The sequence below is a fragment of the Lampetra fluviatilis genome, chromosome 2 (assembly GCF_964198595.1).
Source record: "Lampetra fluviatilis chromosome 2, kcLamFluv1.1, whole genome shotgun sequence".
In the NCBI taxonomy this organism is placed as follows: domain Eukaryota; kingdom Metazoa; phylum Chordata; class Hyperoartia; order Petromyzontiformes; family Petromyzontidae; genus Lampetra; species Lampetra fluviatilis.
The window spans coordinates 13524320-13550145 of NC_136276.1; the positions used below are offsets into that span (position 1 = coordinate 13524320).

The 25826-nt window shown below is 40.7% G+C and overlaps 1 protein-coding gene across 3 annotated transcripts; it reads right to left on the reverse strand.

Moving 5' to 3' along the window:
* Positions 1–13: 13 nt before the first annotated feature.
* LOC144943140 (5'-AMP-activated protein kinase subunit gamma-2-like) lies at positions 14–15287 on the reverse strand. Of its 3 annotated transcripts, none has more exons than XM_078870362.1 (12): positions 15103–15287; positions 14577–14683; positions 11444–11525; positions 8311–8369; positions 7611–7656; positions 7320–7374; positions 6725–6851; positions 5541–5706; positions 5062–5099; positions 4469–4615; positions 2333–2489; positions 14–1778 (listed from the first exon to the last, which is right to left on the reverse strand). In XM_078870362.1, the coding sequence occupies exons 1-11, from the start codon at positions 15134–15136 to the stop codon at positions 2373–2375; spliced, it is 978 nt and encodes a 325-aa protein (XP_078726488.1). In that variant the 5' UTR covers positions 15137–15287; the 3' UTR covers positions 14–1778; positions 2333–2372. The 3 variants fall into 3 exon arrangements, with proteins under 3 accessions (XP_078726488.1, XP_078726478.1, XP_078726496.1); XM_078870352.1 differs by having other exon boundaries at positions 14577–14713; XM_078870370.1 differs by lacking the exons at positions 8311–8369; positions 11444–11525 and having other exon boundaries at positions 14577–14713.
* Between the last annotated feature and the right edge of the window lie 10539 nt (positions 15288–25826).

Below are 25826 nucleotides of genomic sequence, written 5' to 3' on the forward strand. Positions count from 1 at the left end.
TGTACGGCGCGAAAGAAGTTCAACATACATATATACATTGACAAATGCATTGATTTTTTTTTATTTATGCTAGAGCACACTGCTAACGCAGCATCATCAAATAAATAGTGTATCTTTGTTGGCAAGTCAAAAGTGGTTGTCCTATGATTATACATCCACCAGAGAAATGTGGAATTTCCACCACTGGCTCACGGCAGTAAATAGGAAATGAACACTGCATGAATGCTCATTGGGCCAGAATAAAAAAAATTCAGAATGGTTTAAAAAGTTTTTGGAATTTATTTTAATATATTTCGGTACATACTCCAATAGGCCGTCTTGTAAACCTTGTATTCTTTTATTGATACTCCAAGATGCATAATTGAGTCACGTGCGAATATTTAAAAAACACAATAACTGATATTCTTGGTTCTTTCGGTAAAGTCACGTAGAAGGGAAATAATAAAACACATTGGTATCAGTTGCTGGTGTATTCATTTTTAAGTTTCATAACTGCGAATTAATCTTCAAATTTTAACTGCCTCGCTAGCAAAATAGTAGACTTGTAGTCTTCTGGGCCCTTGCAGACATTCAACATGCCTTCATATACTCCCATGAATAAGATCAACATACATACACATATATATATATGTGCCGGGCTAGTACGTGAGGCTAGGGTGCCCTATATTTGCATCAAGATAAAATGTACCATGTTTACAGCTTGTGGCAATGTTATTTAAAGGTGTCGTACAAATAACCAATAAGCACACAACTAAATTGGAACTGCCTGATACGCGACGTCTCTAAGCAGCGAGGAGACGCAGCTGCACGAGTCAGCGTTGTCTTGCATGCTGTTGAATGGCTGCGTTTTGGGAGGGCAAGATGTAGTTTTTACTTATAAAAAAAATATGTGCGGGTTGCCCAAAAACCCCGTTATATACGTGGCATGTAATCTCGAAGACAATATAATAGGACGTCTTGACAAAGCTATTACATTTGTGTAGATGCAATAATAATGGCTTGTTACATACTCACACCACTGTTTTATGGATAGACTTGTCTTTCGGAAATTATATGCCCCACACTGACTATACACCCACAACCTAAGAACCAACAAACCAAGGATCGATACCATCCCAGGACGGATTCCTGATAGGCTTTGGCAGTACTTTGTTCGCAAATTCTAGATTGCAAAAATAAGTGAGAGTGAGGATTTAGAGACTAAAACGCAAAATAAATGAAACATAAATAAACACCCTTTTGAAATCGTGAACCTTTTTCTTTAATGAGTCGTGTGATGTAAACACGCTAGGAACAATGCGACCTTGCCAATGCACACCTTAGCAGCTGGCTTGAAAGCGCTCCCTAGCAATAAATAACACATTTTTGTACCTCTCCCAAGCACTGCGCTTTCAAACGTTAAATACAGTATTATGGGAAATTCACTTATACAATGTCACTTAAACCTATGAGAACATAATACATAAATCCCCCTTTTTCAAAATCATAGCGCATATCAGCTTCAGACTATAGAAAATGTTATAACATATACAATGTACAGTTTACACGCGAGATCGTTGCTCTGTCTACAGGGATGATGTCGCCAATCAAATGTGGTCACACCTTGTCCATGCGGACCAGGATAAGACGTTTCCAGATTTCACGTCTGAGTTTCCAAGTGCAGTCTTTGCATCGCATTCTGTGAAGCTTCAAGTCCCATGAGCAGTGTGCAAGCGTGAATGTTTTGCAGACGTTGTTTTCCCACTTGACTACAGTGGAATTTGCTGTCTTGCACCCATCTGCAAGAAATAATATATAATTAATATAAATATATAAATATAAATAATCTAACCGAAACATCCTTAAGTTCATGGCCCTTAGGCATTACAAAAAAATGTATGCAGTCAATTACACATTGCAGTATATATGGAAAAGGGGAATCGCAATAGCCAGATGGCATTTAATATTATCAAAGTACAGTGATCATTAGCCATTATACCTTTATATAATGTACAGTATTAAAGCAATTGAACACAATTTCTCTCATTTACGTTTTGCTTATTTATTTGTGTTGATTTGCTTTGGCTTTCACCTCCTATCACATGCAAGGTATTGACTAAATAAATGATAAATCATCCATTGGGTATTGAATTCAATCAGTAAGCTTCCCCACATGATTACCGTCCCTTGTGGTCCTACTTGGGAATAACAGTATCTATGAATAACGACTAATCATCATAACTGATTTTAAAACATGACAGAGAGCAAGATCTGTGTTGTTTCAGTGGACTCTCTCCTGAATAAAAATAATAACTGTTGATTGATTGCAAGTAAAGACACCTGGAGCTGTCACCTGGCTATGAGAGTTGTAGCTGAAGTGGCTCTGGCTGAGATTAGCTGTTCAGGGCATCCACGCCAGCCGGAGTGAGGATGAGTGCCTGCAGGATGTCCGAGAGCGAGAGGATGCCCACCACCCGGTCATTCTCATCCACGACCACCACCCTGTGTACCTGCAGAGCAAAGAATGTGGATCGTGGTCACTGGATAGTCACTGGCCCAGACTGAAGTAGATAGTGGTGTGTGCTCATGGCCTGTTTATCACCAACAGGAATTGTTTGTCACCCAGAGAAACATAGGCCACCCTATGCTGTGCCACTCTAGGTGGGTATTTTGACTATGTGTACCATGCTGGTCATTGCAGGTTGGTGACAGAGCCCGGAGGACCAGTTCAGATATCACTGACCACAGGTGTTCGTCATGGGTTGAAACTGAGCTCAGGCTGCCTGGTTCATAGCACAGTGGGATAGCCATTGCGCCCTGCTTCACCAGGAGTTATGATAGAGTTCTATTTACTCTTTGGTTCTTTCGGTAAAGCCACGTAGAAATAAAATAAATGATAGAAATAGTTTTCTGTATTTTAGAGTTCTCTTTATTTATCCAGGGAAGCTACACGAAGTCTTAGGACTGATTTTTATTTCATGGGGTACTGCAATGGCCATTTTCAAGGAGTGTTTTGCATGTGGGGGGGGGGGGGGGGGGATTATTCAACTCAAGACGTTTTTTTTGCATTAAAGGAATACCAAAGTGGTAAAATATTAATGTTCATTTTAAAGGTTCAAAGATAAATAATAACTATGATCACATGCCCTAAATGCAATGCAACTGCGCTTCCTGGGAGTACATTTCAAAATAAATAATGTATCTAAATTTACATTTACCCACTTGGAGGTATTTGTATGTTTAAATATTAATACATTATACATATCTATACTTCAATGGTGATCCATGGGTATAATTATAATCGTGATAATCTTAACAAAATGCATGGGGCTTCAATGTCTTCGCAGCTCAAAGCACTTTAAATCGCGTAATCTGCAACATTCGAAGGCCACTTCACCACTGGCCTGCAAGGGGGGCATGAGTCTGCCAGTAAGATGTAATAATTGCGATGTTTAATCTCAATTGGTCTATTTTCAGGTAATTATCCGAATTTGCCAAACTCGGTACAAGACGCTGTCGCATAATGGGCTACTCATACATAATTTATTTTTTGGGAGCGTTATCGTTCACTGTGAAGTGCGTAATTATGGTCAATACACCCGCATACATAACCACTGGCCTTCCGGATTCACGCTGTGAGATTCTCCAACAAGCGGTGGTCGAGGTAATGCTGGGTCATGCAATGCAATGCAGTATTGGTTGCCTCTAGTGGTAAACACGTGTAATTGCACTCATTGTTGTATTGAAAATGTAGTATTCTTTTGAAACGTGACGCAAATGTCGTCTTAATTTTATTACTACATCATTAATTACGTAATTGGTTTACAGTGAATAATAGAGAATTATGCAATATTGGCCGGACACTTGTTGGGTTTTTAATTGCTGGTGGGAAAAACACTGCATGCTTGAAAATTCGAATAAAGAAGAGTATAAAAATATACATGACTGTAAATGTGGTTTGATTTATAGCTAATTGCAACATTGTGGAGCTCCAAGGCTTAATGCTGATGTCTGCGTAATCATGAGCGCTGTATGTGTGGTATGAGTCCCAATCTGAGCCTGTCAACTTACGCTGCACATGTGCCATAGGCCAGTGGCTACCAACGTGGGGTCCACAATCCAGTGGTGGTCCACAAGACTATAGGAAATGGTCGATGGACATTTAGCAGACCCTCTAATCTGTTTTGTTTCTCAAGGTGGACCATTTACTATGGATGGCCATCTTACAGCGAATGGGCACATGACTACAGGTGGTCCATAAGCTATGATTGGCCCATGTGCCAAGACTGGGCCATGGGTTACGAGTTGCCTGCGTCCAATGGGTAGCCTACTTGACATAGGTGGACGACGTGATATGGGAGGCCCATGTGCTACACGTGGCCCATTGTGCCCTGAATGTCCATTTTGATATGGGTGGCCCACGTGATGTGGGCAGAACCACGTGATCTGGGCCCCGTGTCTGCTGAGCGAGCTGTTGGGCGGGGCTTGCCTCGGCATGCACGAGGCGACCGACAATGGTCTCCAGGGATTCATGTCGGCGGCACTTGACGACGCCCTCGAAGTACTGCGAGCGGTGGTGCAGCGCCTGTGTCACCGTCATGTCCAGGTTGTTGTAGTTCTTCTCTGCCGCCAGGTTCTGCGTCGTATGTGTAGGCGTTAATGATGGATTATACCAGGGACATCGCCGTAAATTGTATTTATTCAATCGCTTATATTTTTTATACAAATGTGTGTAAACGGACCCGACATGGTTTATGCCGCTGAGTGTTCCGAGGTCAAATGTTTGCATGTGTTACGCATCTAAACTACACTGCATTCAACACGATTGAATGGAATACTGTAAGAAAAAAATATATTCATGAAAATTGAAATATTGGTATATTAATGTTGATTTATTCATGATCATCACAGCCAAGAATGACTAATCAATTAAATTGCAGGGGTGCATTCCAATTTGTTTTATCTTAACTCTGTGTGCTCTACATAAATCGTTCAGAATGGTCCACCATGCTTTCTATGGATTTTTTACAAACATAAATTATTCTTTGTGTTGAAATATGAATAACATATACATATACTTACTATTACATCAAATTTAGAATAAACATCCACCACTCTCCCTAGAGCAGAAAAGGCATTTAAATTGTCAATACTTTTATAAACATTGCTTTAAAATACCAACCACTCATGAAAATTACAAAAAATTGGCATATAAATAATGTATTAGCTGAATACATTCTCAATTTCTTAGCATAACAGATACATTATATCAAAAAGCAAACATTACAAACATTACACAGTGCATGCAAATAAAAAACAAGCCCGTTTGACAATGACGTTATATAAATTCAGCCACACTGATAAAGTCCAACGGGCGTGAAATGTGTTCCGCCTTTAAAAATGCACCTATAGAACATGCATGCCACTCTATTAGATGATTATATGGTTTTCGATGGGGGCAGGGAGTGCAGGAGGGGGGGGGGGACGCGGTGTGTAACGAGAAATGCTTATCACGTAACAGATGGAGATTGCACGTTGGTTGACGGAGGACGATGACATACCAGACCGGTCCACCACAGACAGGGCCGAGACCCTCCTTTCCACGAACAGGTTGAGGGCCGTGATGATCGGCGTGTCCGTGTAGATGAATGCGATGTCATTAAACGTCCCCACTCTCAGCTCTCCCAGCGGCCTGCACATGAAGCGGGGCTTCGGCAGCTCGGAAATCTGTGTCATCAATGGTCGACTGTTAATGTCACACGATGCAAAATACGATCACCGCAATGTGCATTCCCTTATTATTTATTCATTTTTAAAAAATGTATGTTCATACTAGTGGGCGGAAACTGGAGCACCTCGAGAAAAGCCATGTGAGTGAGCGGGGCAACACTTTATCAATCATAATACTGTACTGTATTGGCTACGAAAACGTATGTGTTAAGTTACATTAGTCTCTATTGGATGATTAATGCCCTATGACAGTGTTTAATGTACTTATGTTGGTACAAGGCATAACTGATTTAGACAATTTTAAAACCCCAATCTCTGGAACACACCAGTGTACCTGTGGCCTGATTACATTGTTTAAAGGTGCTTAATATTAATGTCTCTTCTGACAATTCCTAATATCCAAGGAATGTGTAATCCTGCTATGGGGGACATTATCAGCTTGGTGTTGGTGAAAAATGGAAGCAAATGTTTGGTCTATTTGCTAATCATGCATAACCTACAACTCACGTGGGTTTATCTTAACTGCATTACAACATTTACAATTCATTGCATGTATGTTGGCTTCTGCAAATAGACATTACAATTATTTGGGTGCAATATTTACTCACATTATACATATCATACAAGGAAACGGTGAAGTTTGAGTGAAAAAAATGCACTGGGAATTTAACGATGCATCAATTAACTCATTCAAATTGCAAGACAATTCATTAAGGATTTGTGCAAACTATTTATATCGGTGGGAGCAACATTATACACACGAGACAGAATGAACAAAACACTAGCAATAACACGGTGAAAATATGGCAAAAAAACCTACTAATGTCGAATTTAATCGCGACATTTAAATCGTGAACATTTCCTTAAACATCCACGTGGGAATGGAATGGAAAAGATTGAATCCCTACATGCCCAATACGCTGTTGATTTTATTTAAATGATGACAAATGCCAATTTAGTGGAAATCTGTACCGGACTCATGATTCACTGTCCCACGGCGCACGGCATAACTCACAAAGAGGTGCAGGAAGCGGAGGATGCGCTTGTGCGTGAGGATGTAGAGGACGTTTCCAGAGACAGGGTCGATGATGGGCAACCGGTGAATCTTGTTTTTAATGAGGGAGTACACGGCATCAAAAAGGCTGTGGCATACGAGACAGATTCGGGAAACACAAGCGATTCATCAGAGAGAAACTCCATGGTTCAGACAGATATAATTAATTTGTTTTATCAGTGGCGATATTGTATACACTCGAAAATGGTTTAATACTCTTTTATCTTGTATATCTGTGCACAAGAACGTATTACACACTTCACGTGACATCACTATATTTGTTTAGCCTTTGCTCAATTCACTTTGAAACAATATAATCATTTGGAATCGTCACATTTAACATACCATGCAGTACAGTGCTCTATTAACTTGTCAGCAATCATGACGAAATCATTTCCTTAAATTGTCACTTTTTGTGAATTGTTTGGTTCACTGGATACAGGTGCAGTGCATTGTCTCGATAGCAGACACCTGTTGCGAATACTGCGTTGTAGTATTATGCTGCTGCTGTAAGTTGCAATTTGCAGCCATTCATTCGCTTGTATCATCTACAAACCTCGCTTCTGGTGTTATGCTGACCAGGGGCTTGAACGAGTCCTGCAGATACACCTCTAGAATTCGAACATAGGAATATGTCAGAGGCAGGTGTATCGCTCCAAATGCGCCGCTAAAACAAAGTGAAGCATTTGTAAAAATCACAAACATTACAGTGATGGAGGTGGGGGGCATAACATCGGCACTAAAAGCACTTTAAAATGTCATCGGGGGGGGGGGGGGGTGCGGGGGGGGGGAGTGTGGAACTTAAAGGTCAGGAATTTCTCGTGCTGTATTTTCACTGCGGGTTTACCTCTCCATGTTTCTATTTTGTGCTCTTCAAGTTCATATATTTGCACCTATGGAGGGGAGAGGAGGAACGCGAATCAGCCATCAGGAGCAACTGTAGCAGCAGCAGTAGCAGCAGCACATTTCCAACACACTTTTTCCCACAGCCCTCAGAGCGAGTGCCACGAGAAGGTGCAAGTCAATCACCCCTATTACTTGAGCCTGCCGTGGGGTTTAATTTCAGTCCTAATACTCTACAACAGTCCCACGTCGCTGTCTTTCCGACAGCCCTGTTCTTCACCTGAGGACGACTGCTTGCGTTGTGGCCGAAACGTCGTGAGAATTGTATTTTATTATGTTTAATTTTTATTATTTTATTATTTCCCTTCTACGTGACTTTACCGAAAGAACCAAGAAGATGAGTCCCACGTCGCTTTGTCCACACCTATGATGCAAAGCTCGGTTGCACTTTAAGATATATAGAAGCAGAACTTCGCCTGTTCTAAATTATTCAAGCCATTCGTTATCATCTTTTATATGTTGAGTGTGACAGTCGTATATACTTATATATACTATATATGTTAACAAAAATGCATGCATGCCGAACGTAAAATATACCAATTAGGAAGGTTAGTTTTGCCAGAATAGAACTGTACACATTAGAATATCAATATCGAAACGACAGTATTTACATTTGTTTATTTAACAAAACGGCGGTTACTCACCATTGGTGACTTGTAGTACCTGTGCAAGATGTTGATGAAGTCTGTGATTGTGAGCATCCCTGCAAGAATTGCATATGGAAGGTGCTGGAAATCATCCACCACAATGTTCTTGGCTGCCACATCTACGAAGTATGTATTTACATTTTACAGTTCAATCTAAAATAAGTTGATTTAAGTTGGTTAGTAAACTTTTTTTTGCTACATCAGTCTTTGTTAGTTTCATTTTTAGAGATATAAATTAAATTCCCTCAGTATTAACTATAAATACATATCTTGATTTGAAGCTTTCGTGACGCTTGTGTTGCGCCCGAAACGTCGTGATTTATTTTATACCTACGTAAATAAATAATGATTGATTTAACTGAGCATGTGCTCAGGTGGAAGATATATGAACGAGGCCCTACATTTTCAGTCATTTCCGAGATTATATCACAATTTTTTCTCACTGAAGATGATTGATCACCACCGATCCAGGACCTTATACCGTATGTACAGTATGTGGGTATTTCCCAACAATAAAATTCACAAAATATTATTCCGTATGTGGCATGTCTGTAAATGAATACATTTTAACACGCCAGCTCAATTACAGCACATCAAGTGATTTTTTTTGAGACGGAGACTCTTAGAATTTGATACATACTGGGCAATGTATTGACCTGAAAAAAATATTTAGCCATAGTATTCACTTTAATTCCAAGATGCTGGCTACATTCCGTTTTTTTTTCCCCCCTTTGGGACGAGGGTGGGGCGGCAGAAATCGGGGGGCGTGTTATCGTAGAAGGAGGTGGTTGTGAGCTGTTTACTACGTCAGATACAAACACTCAAGCTGTCAGCTGCTCACGCCACTCAGTGCCCTGCCATTTATACCCGGCCCCCATGTTCTGATTATAGCCCCGCTGGCTCGTTAATACAGCACCTGTCTGCTTTACTTGATCCGCAGATGGACGTGCGCTGTGTCCGTGCCGCGACAAGCGTGGCACGTTAACCATGCACACGCCACACTCAGGCTAACGGAGAACGTGTAGCATGGGGAGTGCTCGCCTTCAAAGAAAATGGTTGAGATGTACAACCCTTCTGCGAAGGGAATGCTAAATAATAATATATTTGTGTACAGGGTATCCCCACTGAATTGCACGGAGCTTATTGTCTGACACACTGGTGGGGCATAGCATGTCCAGGAATGTACTGTATGGTAAAACATGCTAGCTCAGTGGCCTGCTTTTGAGGGATGTTTTCTGTGACTTGTTGTTCCCGCAGTGAAGATTAAGAACTGATGTGCCCCTCGATAATGCCTTCGCATCTCAAGTGATGATGATGTTTTACCAACACATCATCAGACTTTTAGATGCCAAGGTGCAGATATGAGCTCAGGTAAAGCACATGTCAACTGGAGTGCCACGCCATTCATTCCAAATATTTTGACCTGCATTCCATCTAGCGCTCATTAACATGTACAGAATCAGGAAACTATTTCAGCAATTTAACTGCAATCAAGTTATATCTATATATTCACAAACACGAACAATTAATATTTGTTTTATTTAGTGCCAATGCACAAAGATGTCTAGACAAAAATTAGCAATGACTCGTATATTATGTCAGCTAAAGTATTTGCCGATTTGTGTATGAATATATACGAATGTGGACTGTAAATAAAATGCAAAATAGAGAAGGCACGAGCAGGCAGGGTGACGAGATAAGCAGCATTGCTACCAAATAAGCTAACTGTGCAGGTGGGTTGGACAGATAGAATGAATTCGTTTTGCCAGGGGAGATATCAATGTTTATTTAGTGTATTGACCTTTTTTAACCTGGCATTGTACGCACTCTCCTCCACAGGCGCAGGCCTGCAATTTCTTTATCACGCCAATGCCGATGCAAAAGGCATCAACTGGAGAGATTACTGTCTGGAACAGTTCATTATTAAATAACAATTTTAATTTATATTCTTGGTTCTTTCGATAAAGTCACGTAGAAGGGAAATAATCAAATAATATAAATAAAACAAAAACATTCTTACAACGTTTCGATTGCAACACTAGCAAGCATCATCAGGTGTGTTGTCGTTTTCACACCTGATGATGATTGCTTGTGTTGCAATCGAAACGTCGTGAGAATTTTATTGTTTTATTTTGTATTACTTTATTATTTCCCTTCTACGTGACTTTACCGAACGAACCAAGAATATGAATCCCTGCAGTCACGAAAGCTTTAAATCGAAAATGTAATTTAAATATATTGCGTAAAATGATCTCTGCCTCAGGGGGTCCATAATCCAGTGGGTATCTGAGCCAGTCCCAAGCCTGGATACAAAGGAGTGTCGGGCGGAAGGCTGCATAAAAAAAGCCAAAAGTAATCTAATGCACATGATGACGAAATGTGCAGTGGACACCTACCGGCTATCTGCCCATGGATCGTGATGATGATTATGTAAAGTATATTTTACGTTTCTTAAAAAAGAAAGGTTACGTTCTAAGTCAGCCTCACAAAAATAATCAAAAGCATCCACGCTTAAGATCAACCTTTAACCTTGCACCCCTGCCCCCGTGTAACCCAACCTCCTCACGCCTCTGGCGCCTCTTTTTTGATTTGTGTTTCATTTACGACCGTTACATTCCTCGTTTGTTAGTTGTGCAATATTCCGTAAGGGCCCTGTACTCGTTCTCAGCAATATTCACGTACTTCTTGGTTCTTTCGGTAAAGTCACGTAGAAGGGAAGTAATAAAATAATAAAACATAATAAAATAATTCTCACGACGTTTTGTCCACAACGCAAGCAGTCTGAATTCAGACGCTGTCGCCTCGACAGACCTGGTTTTCACCTGAGGACGGCTGCTTGCGTTGTGGCCGAAACGTCGTGAGAATTATTTTATTATGTTTTTTGTATTACTTCCCTTCTACGTGACTTTACCGAAATAACCAAGAAGATGAATCCCTGCAGTCACGAAAGCTTTAAATCGAAAAATTCACGTACTTTTTTGCCTTTTTTGTTGTTGTTGCTGCTGAGCTCACTGCACCACGAATCTCACTTGTAAAATATCCCGGAAAATTGGCTAAACATGAACGTGACAAATCAAATCAACTCACAGTCTCTGCCCTCGTTCAATTCTCAGGCCACACATTGCCTTACCCACAAACGTCTGGAGCTTGCTGTCCCACAGCGGTGCCGCCCTCACGCCACTGTCCACCAGGGCGAAGAAGGCCTTCTTAACCTACATTCCATGCACATTACACGCGTCACCAGGCCGCCCACGCTGCTTGTCACGGACAGCCCGCAGCGACGCCGGATGATGGCGAGGTTGGCGCGTGCGGTCATGTTGACCCGAGACGCCGTTTGTGAGCTTGCGGTGTTTGCCCAATATTCCGTGCAGCAGAAACCCGTTGCGTGGTTTTTGTTTTTGGCCCCGTGGTTCTGTCGTGGCCACAATCTGCTCGTTGGAATATTTATACTGGCTTGTTCAAAAAAAGAAGAAGCAAAATGTGCAGTATGATTGTACGGTCTGTGATTGGTGTTGTTTTGCGTGCACAAAAGTGTGATCTTTGTTCTTGTTTCGTTCTGGCCTCCCTTCTCTCTGTTCTATCTGCATTGGCAGCAACCCTCGTCTCAATGCGAGTTAATCTACTAGCTACAATTTGTCTTTTGCCCGCTTTCCTCCATTTCTCAACTTGTGTTGGATTAAATTGGTGGGTAATATTGTTTGACTTGAAAGCCTTGTGCATTGTAAAATGAAACGGATATTGAAAAGTAAGGCAGTCTGAAAATGAGAGTTGCTGTAGGATATATACGTTTTACCACTTGAAAAAATACATGAATAGCATTATTTGAGCAGTCTGTGCGTATTCTCGAAATATCTTTGTCCTTTTGTTTAAAATGTTATTGACTTTGAAAAAGTAAGAATTTACTGTTTGGTAAAATCAGTGGGTGAGATGGGCTTAATATGAAGATGTCTCAGACAATCTCATTAATATTTTGAGCAGAACGCAGTTTTGTTATAACTAGAGAAAATTAAATCGTAAAGGAAATTATAATTGTCAAAAAAACTTAATTTGGAAAAACCACAGGATCCAGCAACACTAGAAATCGATTCGTAAGAGTGGTATTGCAATCTGCGGTATATAAGCTCAGTAATTGAATTAACCGCATGTTTGTGTGTATTTTGTGATCTGTAAATGATTAGTATATGCGCGAATTAAATAAGTAAATCTACTCCCTCTCATGTTGCACAGCAAGCGCTGTTTAAAAGTAATTTCTGTTGCGTTTTTCATTTTATGCGAGCAGTTGATCAGGGGATATTGGATTGTCTAGCTTACAAAAATGCTTTACGTAAGTGTTATACTGTACGCTCGAAACTGGTTATACAGTAACACATACTATACGATTTTGATTTATAGTGTCCAAATGCAACTGTATGTCAACTAGTATAGAAATGTGTTTCAAATATTTGTTATCATAATGGCAAAAAGCATGTTATTGGAGGCTTTACCTGCAGTAAGGATGTGTGTGGCCTCTGCTTTTAAATGCACGGCCCTGCAGCTGCTGTGTTGTTCTCTTTGCAAGTGCACCTCACCCGTTATGCCAAATACATTAATGACCTGCATTATTCCCTTTCATTGCCAATAATTGGAGGCAGAATGTGCCTCGTGTACATTAGCCAACTGGATCCACATCAGCGATGACACGGGGGAGGTTATAAGGGGTTATTTTTCCTTTCATTTCACAGCAAGGCTGTGGCATTTCCTGTGTGTGCCCCCCATCTTACATTTGTATTAATAACATAAATAAATGAGGCCTTGCATCGATGTTTTCCTCTCAAAATAAAGGCAGTGCTCCAAGGGGAGAGTTGAATGTGCACTATATTCTGAAGCCTCCATATAGAGAGGGCAGTAGCTGAGAGATGACAATAGCTCAATTGTGGAGTTCAATGTGCGGACTTCTGTCCATTAAACACCCACGTCTGCCTGCCGTATTGGCAATGGGACTAAGACTCTGTGGCACATATCATCGCCATTGTTATAGCCGAGGTTATATCAGCCCAAGACACATCACAGATGATGCTTATTTCCAATTCTGGTTTGGGGGCAGTGTTCTTAGTTATCAAAAGCTGATGGGAAATATTCTGGAAATAAATTGTAAAAAAGTCCCCCAATATGGAGTATCCCATACATGTCTGCATTCTATTCGTGTTTCTCTAGGTGAGTGGCACATATGGAAAGTATTCGGGGGGGCTTAAAAAGAGTCCCCTAGGTGATCTTTTCACTGTCAACGGCAATGTAGAACATCCCACCACTTCCAAAATATAATTGAGACCGATTAACCCACATTACAGTTAATCTGCGCTATGTTTTCTTATCTAAATTTAAATAATTTGAAACAAATTTCATTATATAACTTACGTTTTCTGGTTGCGATCTATCTACACGTCATGTCCGATATTAGCGATTCAATTTTTATCATTTGCAGTGTCGTTTAATGTCATGATTATATGATTTAGTTTTAATGTGTGCAACTTGGGTCAGAAAACAAATAAATAAGAATATCAGTCACTTATTTCCTCGTGTGAACTCACCAACCAAGAACATCTTCCTTAAAATGCAATTGTCAATACGAAACAGTTTTAACATTAATAATTCCTATGAAACTCTACTTGGTAAATTATAGTAAACAAAAAAAATCCCTCTTCTTGGTTCTTTCGGTAAAGTTACGTAGAATGGAAATAATAAAATAATAAAAATAAAACATCATAAAATAATTCTCACGACGTTTCGGCCACAACGCAAGCAACCGTCCTCAGGTGAAGAACAGGTCTGTCGAGAAGACAGAGTCATTCAGACTCTGTCTTCTCGACAGACCTGTTCTTCTTGCTTGCGTTGTGGCCGAAACGTGAGAATTATTTTATTATGTTTTATTTTTATTATTTTATTATTTCCATTCTACGTGACCAAAAAGATGAATCCCTGCAGTCACGAAGGCTCTAAATCGAAAAAAACAATCCCCATTATTATTGAGTGCAAACAGGTGCAATCGTAACGCGCACGAGGAGATGAACCACGAGCTGTCAGAAACACAACAGTGCACTTCCCCACCTGACCATACTGCCTTAGCAACGTACACCTCACGTGTGCCTTCTATTGTGCCCTATTGTGTTATCCACACAATGTGAGACACGCCAGCAAACAACCCCTTGGGCACGTCTGCTGAGACACACAGCCGGATGGGGCCCGTTTGCAGGTGAAAGCGTTGAGAGGCGTTCTTGTTGACTTGCCTGCAGGGAGATGTCAAACACCACGAGCTTGGAGCTGGTGGGGATGACCTCATAGCAGCATTGAGCCTTCATCAAACGGCTGTAGACGCTCTCCTCTCCCTCCTCCGCTGAACCAAAAACATAGCCACCCCCGGCAGCTGTGTGTACCGATTTACAATGCATACTGGTGGTGCTCTTTATTTAAAAACGTGCATTGTTTATTAAAGGACAACTTTCCTGCAAAGCAGCACCACGTGCAACGGTTGACATTGTAACAATAATACAGTATGTGACTTTGGTGACATTACACATTAGGGACATTGGTATTTTGCTTTAGAGCCAAATTCAAGTTGTCAATTGTATCACTTTTAATTTCCCATTACGCGCAAAAAAGCAAATCCGTAAATAATTTAGAGGCACACACAAACACACTTGAAGTACATGCCAATAATTATGCGTTACGTAACTCATTGAGAAGTGGCAATACTTTTACACGCTCGTACAGTTCGTCAATACGCTTACGACTAGCTCTCTCTTTCAGACTTACCTTGGTCTTCATACCAATGTAGTGTCTCCAGCATGCCCTACGTAACTACACCCACACGTTAAAAGCAACAACTTTAAAGGCTCGACGGGGTGAAAGTCACCCTGCCGTGCTCCGTCCCTTGCCCAGGCCACCACGACGAAGGCTCGCACCGCACCGGCTCTGCCTGCCGAGTTCTGCGTGGTGTGTGCCTCTTCCCTTGCCGGTGCACCCGGCACGAGCTATATTTAGCAGGGCCCAAGTTCAGCACAGTCTGTCTCAGAGCAGAAGCCTTTTTCTGTCAGCGCAGGGGTTTGCAGGCAGCCATGGGGATGTTGGCCTCTGGGGGACTTATAAGGAACTCCCTAGGGTAGGTCCATGAGCGGCTTGTCCAGTGTCTGCCGCTGTAGTTTCTCCCTCGTGCCATTTCTCTTCAGAGCCCAAAGTCATTTTGACGGGAAGCACTCCTGACTCTAACCAGGGCCGTGCTAGCAGCTGATTACTTTTGCGGAATGAATTATAATTAATTCTCCAAAAGTCATATTATCTGTCGTGGATCTGCGCTGGAGGGCTTCCTTCACAGACTTGCGTTGGGCAAATTGGTTTGGCTCCAGAGATGCCAGCAAATGCCCTGGTGTCACACTATTTAAAACGTTACACTGTCAATGCTACAATGTTTTCTTCAGAGTGTGAGACAATGCATAATAGTCACTGCTGACTAAGAGGAAACACAAACAGACGTATCTATATTGCCGTATTGATATATTTTTTTTTATTGGAAATTGATAGAGCTGAATTTAAGATGTAAACGGGCCACAGTGTTCTGAGATTTACAACCGTGATTCGTATTACAAATGTATCTTGTTACCAAACAAGAACATGCAAAGGCAGCAGAAGCCAAATTCCGAACTCTACTATGCTTGGGGTCGGCACAAACCCATATCCCTCCCGACCCCCATGCAGCGATTCTGTAAATAACGTGTATCTCAGCTGTTGCACGGTGCCGGCTGGCAGTTTCTCCGTATCTGACAGGCTGTCGTTTGTAGCTTCACCTCCTATTATGAAACAGGGCAGTCCCATAATCATTCTCCAACAATGCTGTGAACAGAAATCACTACCTCCGCATGCCCCCTGCCGCATAGTCTAATGATGCATTGTCACACATATGAGGGCAGCTTTGCAATTAAACTGCCATGAAATTGTGCGCTATATAATTTAGTAGAAACAACCCATTTAATCATGCCCACACCTAGTCACCCTTGTGAAACATTGCTATGTTGTACATTGCTACCGTATATTGAGTCAAGATTTATGAAAATGATAAATGTACTTACTAAACCTTAAATACAACACATAGCCTAACATATAGCCTTGGTTTAAATAACTACATTTCTGCAATATGATTTAAAGGAAAAAAAACATCACGTTGATGATGACGTTTGTATTTTAAATACATTCTCATTTTGAAGAGAACATTCAACATCAGGCAATGTTCAGGTATGATGCTTTTACTCCAAAATCCTAATAATATGACAGTACAAAGGGAAAGTTAGTCTATTCCACATATTACAAAGTAAACAATCATAGAGAATGAAGCATCATCCGGTATTGTAAACATTCAACTCTTCCAATATGTTCCCACAATGCACTTATTGTGCCAGTTATTGCGTGTGCAATCCAACCTGACCCAGTTCATATGAAATCTGATTCCTAATTTACCTGCTTGCGCAACATAAATCGTGATGGACATCGCAAATGTACATCCAATTGCATTACTTTTATTCGATAAGAATTGAAATCAACATGGATAATGTAAAATGCATGCCATCCTTTGAAACGGCAGTGAAAATAATGGATATGGAAATGGGAATATAGTCCACTTTGGCAGATGAATACAACAAGCCATTTGGGACAAATTAAAATCACGTTGAGGTTTATCATTTGCTAAGCACATAAACTGTGTGCCCATTGCATTTAAACAAATATATATATTGCTGGCCTGATTGCCAAACGGAAACATGCGAATCATAGATATCCCCAGCACGGGCTTCACAATCAATGTGCAATGTCAGCGTGTCCAACGAGTGCAGATGTGTGCAGCTGTGCAGCGCAATACAAGGGCACAGACGTGGCAGCGAGACCAGGTGAGGTCAACGCCCTGTTCGGTGGCGAAAATAGCCTTGTTCCATTGAGCATGGCCAAAGCCTCGAGCCACGAGGCCCGATCGCGTTTTGCAAGCGCCGTCGCACTATCAATATGATTGTGAACGCGCTTACAGTTGTACGGTTAATCTATGGATCGTTTTGTGGGGCATCATTAACATTCGTAAAAAAAACAACCCTATGTTAATTGTGTTGTATGTACATCGATTAGAACTTCGTGATTTATATAAGTGCAGGGTTTTTTTGTTGTTGTTGGTATTTTTTAAGAGTGCGTGCTACAGTTTACCTTACTCTACCGTGGAAGGGACGGTGGAGTGGCTAGCGCAATGGGATAAAATGAAAGCGACACACGTAATTCTGGGCCATGCACCCCAGTCGTTTTTTTACTTTTCCTGGATCAAAATATCGGCGGGGTATCGCGTTGGCTACCACACTACAGCCCGATGTGTTGTACCAGCCATAATAGGTGCTCGCTAATGGCACTTGTCCGAACAGTCAATAAAGCCAAAAGAGGGATCGTTGTCTTTTGTGCTCGAGTGCCAAACCACTTTGTGAGTCTAACCCCACAGAGGCCAAGTCCGATAAAAGGCAGGAATGTTAAAACTTTGGCTTAATGCCATATTCTCTTGCACACATTAAAGATACAAAGGCATTCTTTGCTTAAAAGAGAATTGCACAGTGTTGTCGGTCTCGTCGCCATATTAGCAACCTGCCGTTACATAAATTGCCTGCGATCAAAGCAGGTGAACACTGTAAATGTTTATGCAGTGCAGTCCAGCTACTCCCTATAAAGATAGACCGCCGATCATGTGCTGCCACCCCATCCGTCTCTTCTGCCATGTTACGTAACAGCGCCAAGCGGGCGTGTGGAGCTCTGCAATGACACAACATGCTTTTATGTTCAGTGCCGATTAAAGGAGTATGACATTGCATCGCTCGCCTGCATTAATTTATATATTCAGGATGCCTACTGTGTGCCGCGTGCAATCGGAAGGGTGTGAGTTCAAATTCCGGTCTGGGGTCGACTCAGCTGGTTCATCGCGCCACAGACAATTAAATCGGTAGCACGGTTTTGGGAAATTAACATTGGGTTGGCTCGCGAGCTTGTGGCTTTACACGAGAGATGAGTGCCACGACTTGATCAATTTGAACGAGGAACCACTTTGGCTTTGACTTTAACAAATGAGTCCCTGATAAAAAAAAACAGTCCCATATGTAATATTTTCAATGTTGTTTTGGGAATGTTTTTGTAACTTGGTGCTCTGTGCTCATTCAACAGTGTGTTTTACCACAGGGTATGATACTGAATTAAAGGATTTAAATATACCGGCAGATATAATATAAATTCAGCACAGGCCAGGCCTTGCATTCCTGTGATGCTAATCTCACGTTGATTTAAATGGCGTTGACTCCATGTCGTAATTATTTCAGATGAAAAGAAAGTTCAGAGAGTTGATGTAAATTATTCATTTTGTTATCGTCAACCTGTTTCTATCCACTGCTGGATGAACATCATTCCTGAAAATTCTGTAATTCCACAATCCAACTTGCTTCTTCATATGAACTAATCTCATCATTCCATCTCCACTTTGGCTCCCATTTCATCAGCAGTCTCATCCATCAGCCATCATCGCTTAAGGTCATGATGCGTCCTGCCCAAGCCCAATTATTTTTTATTCACAGTCAATATGATATATTTCGCTTGCATGTGTTCCCTGATCTACACGCTCTTCTCTCTGCATTTTAGTGTCGTGTTTTGCATTTTTAAACGAGGACCTTGCCATTGTCCTTCTAATTCCCATTATTTATCACTAGACACGATCTATCCACTGCTGGATGAAGATCTCCCCAAACCATCACGATATTTCATGGCCTTGCGATGCTACAATCCATATAGCTCGTGCACACGAGCGGATTTCATTGCTCCATTTCAGTGGTGGACGTTCTCTTGGGTGTGTCCACTCCTTTGACTGTCACCGGCCATCATACATGTCATCCCCAAGAACCATTTCCTCATCTAAGCAATCGACAATGAAAGAGGCATGGATATATGATCCTTACGGTGGTACCCCGGGGTACCAAATAATACAAAATGGCCGAGGCAATTAAATATTTTATTTGTGGGACACCATTTTTTCCCAGGGGTGTATTTAACTCCAAGACTGGGGTACCAATCAATCCGAAATCGGTGGTGCTACTCCGCGATGTCGAAACGCAGCGAGGACGATTGCGCCAAAACCCTGAAGGCTCGCGGTACGCACCATAGTGGTGCATCGCGTACATCTCGTCGAGATGAGTCGATTGATGCATCGCTGACCATCAACAGGCTAAAAATTACTGCATCACGGACATTATGCGAGAGCCGGGGTACTATGGGACCCCGGGATACCGCCATAAGGTTCATCATATGTAATCGGAGACGTTTTTGTAAATGGTTTTTCTTCATAGCACATACACAATAATCGGGGGATCATTCCATCTTTGTTGCATGCCGTTTCTGAGTTAACACTTGTGAAGGTCCACTATAGTAGTTTAATTAAATTAGCACGCTTATTTTAATATGCGCACACCATATTATTTGGGCCAGGATCTTTCTCTTTTAAAATAATATGAAGGGCAGTGGTGACTTCTTAATTTCTTCTTCAATCTGTAGCAATGGTTTTGATTTCTTCACCTGAATGAAAGGTTTGATTCCAACAATCTATACTTTTGTTTCCATAGAAATTTAGATACATTTCATCCACTGCTTTTTAGATTATGTTCTATGATGTGTTATGGGTCCGTCTTCCTCTCTTAGAAGCTACCCTTTGCGACTTGCCAATTACCAGCCTCATTTTTGCTGAATTCATGCTCTCATTGTTATGGAATCTTCAATTATTTGAGTTGTCCTGATTCACTTTACTATTTTTTCCACAATTGAGTTCTGTGTATTCATTCTATAATTTGTTTAGCTTCTCCATCTCTTTTTATATTGATCCTCTTTCTCAACATGTCTGTCGTGGTCTCAGATTTATTTTCTGTTCACTTTTTAACCTTTCCCCCCACTGTCAATGCACTATCCATGACCATTCCAGTGATACATGATTCACATGAAATATACATTGAGCAAAGTCTGTGTGTTTGAGTTTTGTGGTTATTTAGTTTTAATCTTTGAACTAATGTTGCTTGAATTGCGCCACTGCACTTTATGCGCATTTATAGGGATATTGTAATGTGTGAGTAATGTGTGCTGTTTCATAGCTCAAGATATAACTCAAAACATACCTAAAAAAGAAATAGTGCAGTGAAAAAAATGATCAACTTATAATTGTTGCAGGAACAAATATTTAGATTGTTATATAAACAGAGAATAAGCAAATCAATACAGCCTGATTGATTGCATAAATGATTGCCACAAATGTACTATTGATAATACAATGTTATTTAATTACACTTGAAAACCCGAAGGGCCAGGGATAACAATTGACGATGATTTCAAAGTGATAATTTGTTCTCAGTGGACCGTGATGTTTTATTTTAAAAATCCATTAAATCCTCACTTAGTCTCAAGACTATTTGTTAACAAAGAGTCCTGTACTGGAATGTTTGGTCACTTCCATAAATACGTGCGGGTCTTGAGGGACGAAACTGGAGTCCTGTATAGAACAAATAATAATCCCACACAGAAGGATTCAAGAGTCTCTTTGCTGTACTGCCATCTCCTGGTCACTTCACAGCCTGGCAGAGTTGTGGTTCTCTAAAGTGCGTGTGGATCCACCAACCCGTGCCACCAAAGAACAAGATAAAGCGACTGCCACCATGCCCAGCTTATCCCATACAGTACCAAACCGCTGAAATTCTTAGTCTGAATCTGGCTCCTCTGGACCAGCATCACGCTGTGCTGAAATTAGCATGCCATAATTACGATTACCAGCCTTGTGGCAATGTAATTAACCAAGAAATGCATTTTGACAGGTTTAAAGTTCGGCAAAGAAAGCGGGCTACTTAAAATTATTGCTAATCTAATATTAATGAATATATTCAGAGTTTCTGCTTTAAAAAACAACCCATCATGGACATAATAAAATAAAAGAAGACTCGTACGGCTGAGGTTGCTAGATCTGCTGGTGTGCTCCTGCCAGCTGATGTAGATTTGTAAGTGCTAATGGACTCCCCTGGGGACGTTTCTCCAGTGGCAGTATCTGCTCCATTTTATCCTTATCACTGTGAGGACGCGCTACTGTTTGGTGGACAATTATTGAAATGCCCTCCCGTGGTGGTGGGTGTGTGGATACTGATGTATATAGAGCCATTTCCACTGTATTTCTGGGTCAACAATGACGGGAGCCTTTGGTTTTAATTCATTGATGTTGGGGCTTATGAATAATCAATAGTATTCCAAGCCTTTTTTAATCTCACATAAAAACATAGTCATTCGAAGTTGAAGCTATTGTACACACACACACACAACATTTTTAAAGCATATATTATGCTAGCCAACTCCTTAACATAATATTTACACAAAATATGATTCGAGATTAATTGTAACAATAACAAAAACCTCTTTTCACGTCGGTTTACCATTGGTTCTTTCCCCAAATGGATGTGTATCTTGTGTTCTCAAAGATCCTTAAAGTTATTTTTTTAATCGAATATTACAGTTGGACAATGAATGACAAAAATATTTGTTGACAGAACTACCTCGCATTTGACATCGAAATACAGTACAGCAGAACCCCTTTAATCCGCAGTGATGTGGGGATATCTCCCAGCGCAGTACTCCGCGACGTACTGCAAAAAAGTCCATGAAGATATCATTTGTGGTGCGCCGTGAATTATAGGCGTGTTAAGCCATGCAAATCCATAAACCCTCTAAAATTTTGTAGATTACAGGTGGAGTTTGCTATGTAACTAGCAACTCCAGAGATCGGTGAAAAATATGTAGAATTTAGGAGCTTTGTAATTTTTCTCTCAAGCCGAAATGGAACAAATCTGCCTTTCGAGTCTAAAGGTAAGGATTTATTTGCAATTTTGAGACTTAATATTTTATTCTTTTTGAATGCAAAAAGCCTTCATTTTGCAACAGATCACACCAGCAGCTGGACTGTGCGAGTTAACCCCCCCCCATCCCCCAAAAAACATGTCCCTCTGTTTGTCTCTCTCTGTCTCTAGGTATCTCTCTGTATCTCCGTTTGTCTTTTTTTCAGTTTGTCTATTTGTATCTCTCTTTGTCTCTGTGAATCTCTTTTTTTCTCCCTTTGAATCTACGTATCTCTTTATATCTGTTTATCTTTCTGTATTGCCATCTGTCTCCGCATCTTTGGGTTTTACGGCACCACACAGGGAAATTTTTTTTATAAATCACGGCCGCTTATTTGAAGTTTTCCGTACTTTAAAGAAAAAAAATAATCCCATCGCAGTGTCTTTCGAATTACAGGAGTTTTTTTTCTATCCATGAACAACTATGTAAGTTCGCGGGCAAAAGGCGGATTTTTCTTGTGGATTTCCCAAAATGCGCAGATTATTTTGAGTGTGGACTTTTTTAGTTCGACTGCATAGAAATGTCAGATCATGAACAGACAGCGACGTTTATGACCAGATTAGATCCCATTGAGATCATAAATCTCTTTTCAACTGAGACCTGAGAGAAAATAAATAGACTATACAAATACAGAAAGTATATATTAATACAGAATCAATACAATGAAATAAAAATGCATATAAAATGTGATTCCAAATACTGTATATACAGTGTAATAACTATCATTAAACAATAAATAACACAAAATAGAAAAAACGATTTATCGTTTAATAAGGTTACTATTTTTTGAAAATTTACATTTTAGAAGCATTAAAAGCATTTGATTTCCTGTTGATTGGACAGCGAAGCAAGCGGCATATCAAACACTTACCAAGACTGAATGGTTATTTGGAAGTGAATGCTTCTCAGTGGAAAAGCAGGAATGTGTTTGCCTCTTTCAAAAACAATATCTTTTCAAATTGGACCGTTGTTTAAATTTCGTGTTGTATTTTAGCAATGTTCTGTACCTCTGTGTCGATATTTGCGATTGCTATTTTACCAAATGCTGTCACGTAATTTATTGGTAACAACCACAGTACTGTCTTACAGATTAGAGGATGGCTTTTACTCGATATAGGCAAAGGATTAAATTATTTTAATGAACAACACGCTCAGTTTATTGCAAGCTTGTGAACACGTTTCTTTGAAGAAGAAGAAGAAACGTATACTCTTGAAAAAAAGTTCACGATCATTAAAAGAACGCAGGTAGAGTGAAAGTAATCTGGTAGCGAAAGGGAAAATTCACTGTGCACCATATACCTTGGGCCTGATTTGAACATTCGAATCCCAATGATACATATACAGGCAATTAGATTGAAAGAGTGCTCAGAGCAAGCAAACCCCTAATGCACCAAGCAGCACACTGACATTCTTCTGCAGCTTTGCTGATGAGATCAGTTTTAAAAACAGCTCGCATCAGCCTGTGAACGGTATACAGTATTATGTTGGAGGTTGCAGTAAATGTCACACTTAAAATGTAAGTCAGCAACAACTCACATATACAATCTAAATATGAACATTTACACAAGTATACGCTGTGTGTATTTATATGTTTGAATAGATCAACTGAGTGAGAATAAAATGCTAATATTGAATTTCCAATTTGCAGATGAATGTTAAAAGTAGCATTGACAAATGGCCACTGACACCGATTCTGCTCCTGCACATGATGTTGCTTTGCAAAGTTACTTTATTAAGCCTTCAAGTGTTTGCCAAAGATGTGGATTTAATTATGTGTACACCCAGCTGCAATAACTTTCCAAATGCGCCGTTGGTTGAAAAGATTACATTTGCCTTTAGCAGACTTTGTGTCAAACAGTGTCTTGATAATGATGAAACCGTTAATTTTTAGTTTGTCACGAGTCTTCTTTCTGCTTAGCTCTTTGCATATTGCGTAACTATTAATTATTTGTGGATGTTTAACATTTCTAATTAGCAGTTGATAGCAATACAGTCTTACATCAAAAAGTGTTCAGAATCAACGATGAAGAAACAATACATGGCCTCATAACATCAAAATTTAATAAATGTTGAGATAATCAATCATGGCTTTATGTCCCTGTACCAATCATCCAAATTGCTTTACATAATAATAAATAATATTTAAAAAGTATGTCAGATTGGATAAATACGGTGCAGATATATTATAAGGAACTTCCTTTTTATTCATTAAAATGACCACAATTCAGACAAATCTACTTATGTAAGGATTGCATGTGTAATGCGAGCGGAAACGGGGTTCGCTGCTGGGCTCTGGCCCAATCACACGGCCCGGGGTATTGGGGGGCGGAGCCCAGTATGGGGGGCGTGTGGGAGGGGCCGCCGTTCACCTCGGGTCCAATCGTAAGCGAGGTGAATGTAGGTGGAGCCAGCAGGGCAGTATGGGAAGGCCGGATCTGACGATCCGGAAGGGGAGGAGTCAGGATCACGTGGTAAGGGGGATATAGGTGGGAGCCCGGAAGGGCTCCGGGTCAGTTGCTGGAGTGAAGAAGCTGAGCCACGTTGGGTGGCCGGAGGGGATCCGCGCCATCAGCCACGTGGCTGGAGGATCTTCGGCACCCCGTCGGCCAGCGGTGTGCGGAGTGGGAGAGCGGAGGAGCTGACGAGGGAGCGCGTGCGGGGCGCGCGCGAGGAGACGCTGGTCCGCTGTCAGGACCAGCGGGGTGCGAGAAGGAAACTAAATTAAAGAGCAACGGAGACCAGCAGTGCCTGACGAAGTCTTTTATTACACATGGATAGGGTACTTAAATGCCATGGAATCTCAAAGGGCCTCATAATTAATGAAAATCAAAATGCAGTGTTTTCACTGAGGAGGAAAGAATAGGACCTGTGCCATCACGGTTTGGTTGTGGCAAGCCCAGAGGGTCCCCATCATGAGGAAACATTGACCACGTAAGGACAATAGGTGGTATGAAAAGAAGATAAAGCAAAATATAAAAGGAAATTATAATAATGTACATTTAATTAAACAATGGAGGCAGAATTTCTGTGAGCTACAGACATCTTGTAAACACTCGAGTTTCATTCCTTTGCTGCACACAATTTCCATGTTTTGTTGTACATTTTGGACAGAACCCTGAATTCTTGGGCTCGATTTTGCTTCATGGCCTGGCCTGAAATCTGCATCATAATTCTAGCTGAGCAGAAATGTACATTTCTGGGAAAGACCTGCCCAACTTATGTGATAACTCAAGTAACTCAGTAAAATTTTGACTTACAACTTTCGTTACTGAAAGAACCCGGCTACAGTCTACATTACAGACTGCCAATACGCTCACCAGCTTGAAAACCAGACTACAGTCAACATAGAATGCCAGTATGCTCACCGAGGTTAAGAATCAGGCTACATTCTACATTATAGACTGCCAGTACACTCACTCAGCTTAATAACCAGGCTACAGTCTACATTATAGATTACCAGTACACTCACTCCGATTAAGAACCAGGCTACAGTCTACATTAGTGTTTTTTTTCATTATTTGTAGTTTATTTTCATTATTTCTATTTTTATTCACTTTATTTTTTGT